The sequence below is a fragment of the Spinacia oleracea genome, chromosome 4 (assembly GCF_020520425.1).
Source record: "Spinacia oleracea cultivar Varoflay chromosome 4, BTI_SOV_V1, whole genome shotgun sequence".
Lineage (NCBI taxonomy): Eukaryota > Viridiplantae > Streptophyta > Magnoliopsida > Caryophyllales > Amaranthaceae > Spinacia > Spinacia oleracea.
In genome coordinates this window covers 138,086,042-138,089,390 of record NC_079490.1, presented here as the reverse complement: position 1 = coordinate 138,089,390, position 3,349 = coordinate 138,086,042, and the positions used below count along the sequence as shown (strand labels likewise).

Sequence of the window (3,349 nt, the reverse complement as noted above, 5' to 3'; positions counted from 1 at the left end):
AAATTCCGTCGTTTCTGTTTGACGGGCTTGTGATGTGGATCAACACTGAGTTTGTGAGTGATGACGCCTGGACTGATACCTGGCATATCTTCCTGGGACCATGCGAAACAATCTGCGTTGGCTTTGAGAAATGTTATAAGTTCCGACCTGATGTTGTCAGGTACGTCACACCTAATGAGGACGACTTGTTCTGGCTTTGCAGGATCCAAGATGACTTCGTCAAGCTGCTCGGATTTGGGTTCTTTGTACCCTGATGGGTCGGAACTGGACTGTAGTTGCTATAAAGAGGATTTATTGATGGCTGAGGGCTTCAAGGATGCCTTATAACATTCTTTGGATTCTTGTTGATCCCCTTTGATTTCTTGAACCCCCCATCGAGTCGGGAATTTGATGGTTTGGTGGTATGTCGATGGGACGGCCTTCATGTAGTGAATCGAGGGCCTGCCCAAAATAATGTTGTAAGATGAAGGGAAATCAATAACACAAAACTTACCTGTTGGTTGATCCCTTGGGCGTAAACAGGTAGGGTGACTTCTCCAAAGGTGGTCTTTGCCTCGCCGCTGAATCCTATCAACACCGTGGACTTTTTGACGACATCTGTATCTGGCTTGAGCCCCATCTCCTTGAGGGCGTCGAGCATCATAACATTGGTGGAGCTACCGTTGTCGACGAGGACTCGTTTGATCATGAAGTTTCCAACAGGGATGGATATTACCAAAACATCGTGGTGCTTATCCGAGATGTCCCCTGCATCAGATTCATCAAAAGATATGGGGGTTAGATACTTCGCGGTTAAGGCTCGGGTAGGTCTGTCTATCTCGTTTTCTCGAGCGTGCCTCTCCGCTACAGAATAAGTCAAACCACAAACGTCAGAACCTCCAGCAATAAAATTTACAGTTTTAGTATGAGGAGGAGGTGGAGGAGGTCGAGAAGGAGAGTTGCAGTTGTCTTTGTTGACGACACCACGAGCTTTGTCTGACATAACGTCCTTGAGGTATCCGTTCTTTAGTAAGTAAGTCACTTCTCTTCTTAACGCCACGCATTCGTTGGTAGTGTGACCGATGTCGGCATGGAAGTCACACCATTTTGAGGGATCCTTCTTTGATTCGGGTTTACTGGATTTCGGTGGCCATTGCACTGCTTTCCCCATCTTGGAGAGGTGGTTCATCAAACCTACAGTGTCAACACAAAAAGAATATTCGTTAATCCTTGGGGGCAGGTCTGGACTGTTCTTCTAGTCGGAGTCGTCGTCTTCCTCCACCATTGCTATATGTTGAGGTCGGGAATAAGGGGCAGGACGATCGTTGCTTCTCTTGGGATAGGGTAGTCACATGTCCGTCTTGGTGTAGTCGTTAGCTCCCTTCCTGGAGTAGAGAGTCTCTTCCAACCTGAACTGAGCCATTGCTTTGGCTTGTGCGTCTTCGAACGTCTTGCAGGGATACTTGATCAGATCCCTCCATAGGTCGTTCTCGCCATACAACCCTTGCCTGAATTCTTCGATTGCCGTTGGGACGTCACACTCAGGTACAGTCACCTTCTCCCTGATGAACCGAGCTATGTAATCCTTTAGAGGTTCGTCTGGGCGTTGAACCACTCGGTATAGGTCGCTTGTTTGTTTCTCCAAACACCTGTTGCTGGCAAACTGCTGATTGAACATGTTGTCGATGTGAGCAAAGGAAGTGATGCATCCGTTTGGCAGGCTGGTCAACCACTTCAAGGTGGGTCCAACCAGTGTCGATCCGAATCCTTTGCAAAGACTAGCCTCCCTCATGTGCTTGGGAACTGTGATTGTCATCATCCGCTGCTTGTAGGTCAAGATATGCTCCCTTGGGTCGGTCGTTCCGTCATACATGGGCATATTGGGTGGGCTAAACCGCTTCGAGATGTCGATTGCGTCGATGGGGTCGGCATATGGTGATTCGGCATAACTATCTAGGCTGGCTTTTTTATTGGCGTTGGCACTCCCAGAATTTTATTTATCATGGTCATAATTTGTTGGAGTTGGTGGTTGGTGTTTTCACAGATACTGTTGAGCACCGGGACGAGGGGGCTGAATGTTTCGGGAAGGCTGGCTTGGAGATGTTGGTAATAGGTGTTTTGTGGATATATGTTGTGAGGTTGGTGAGGAGTAAAATGTGGTACGACCTGTTGCATGAAGGGAGGTGTTCCCTGGGCAGCTTTGGTACCTGGAACATCAGGAAAGAGAGTTACAAAACCATGACTAATCGGAGCAACGGACCTGTTAGGAGTAGTGTATAAAGAATAGTTTCGAGAGGAGTCTGGACGCATCGGGGTGTGCGGGAACACTGCTTGTGGTGCTTGACCGGCCAAGGGGACCGCCATTATTTGGGGAGGTGCTCCTGGTGCCGAGGTGACTAGGTTGACGACGGGTTGGACGACTTGCTGAGAGAAGAGTTAGTACCAGGGAATTTGAGTCGCCGGTGTCGGTGTCTGCGCCGGGACTGAGACGGGTAACGGCATCGAGATGGTTACCATTGGGGGAGGTAACGGACGAGATGCTGGATTGGAGGCGGGCGCCGACACCATGGTGGATGTCGTCGTGCCGACTTGAGATGGGGCGACTTGGGTGGCCGTCGTGGCAGCGTTGGTCGCCGATGTACCTGCAGAAGATGCTTGAGCTGGAGGGGGAGGCAGCCAACTCGGATTAGAACGGGGCTGGTTCGGCAACGGCTAGAATTCGCGGATCTGTTCGAGGATTGGGCCTCCGGGTTCGCCAAAAGGCACGTGGAGAGGATGATCCGGGGCAACGTCGAGGTCCAAGCAGCGGCTCAGCCCAGAGGTGTCTCGCCGGTACTGGAACCTAGACCCGGTGGCGATGGAGGCAGCGGATCTGACCTGGGAGTGCAGCGCTTCGTTTTCCTTTTGGAGGATGTTGATGCGCTGCTCCATGGCTTTAAAACGACGAGTGATATCGTTGGATGAGCTAGCATTACCGGCCATGGTGATCGGAATGGTATTATCGAGCTGCTTTTGATTGTCAGCCCCACGGTGGGCGCCAAATTGTTTGGGCGAATTCTACTTAGAGACGAACCTACCTTGATGATGGTGCTAACAATCGATTGAGCAAGATAATTTAGAGCAACGAGAGTAAGTCGTAAGAGCATAGAATGAGAGTATTATTATTGCTTAGTATGTATTTCGTATATACAAACTAACCTAGTTGAGCCATTTTATAGGCATTACATGATAAGAGTGTAACGTCTACACATAAATGTACTTAATTAGGCATTAAATGAGTAATAACGGCTTGCTTAGCAACGGTTCGTAACCGCTGCCTTTCCCTTAGCCGTTGAGAGCAAGATAGAAGGGTGCTTCGTCACGCCTTATT

At 49.5% G+C, this 3,349-nt stretch overlaps 1 protein-coding gene across 1 annotated transcript; it reads right to left on the bottom strand.

Moving 5' to 3' along the window:
* Positions 1-1,327: 1,327 nt before the first annotated feature.
* Positions 1,328-1,795, bottom strand: LOC130471947 (uncharacterized). The gene has a single exon (XM_056842305.1). It carries the CDS (start codon positions 1,793-1,795, stop codon positions 1,328-1,330), a length of 468 nt encoding a protein of 155 aa, XP_056698283.1.
* Positions 1,796-3,349: the final 1,554 nt, after the last annotated feature.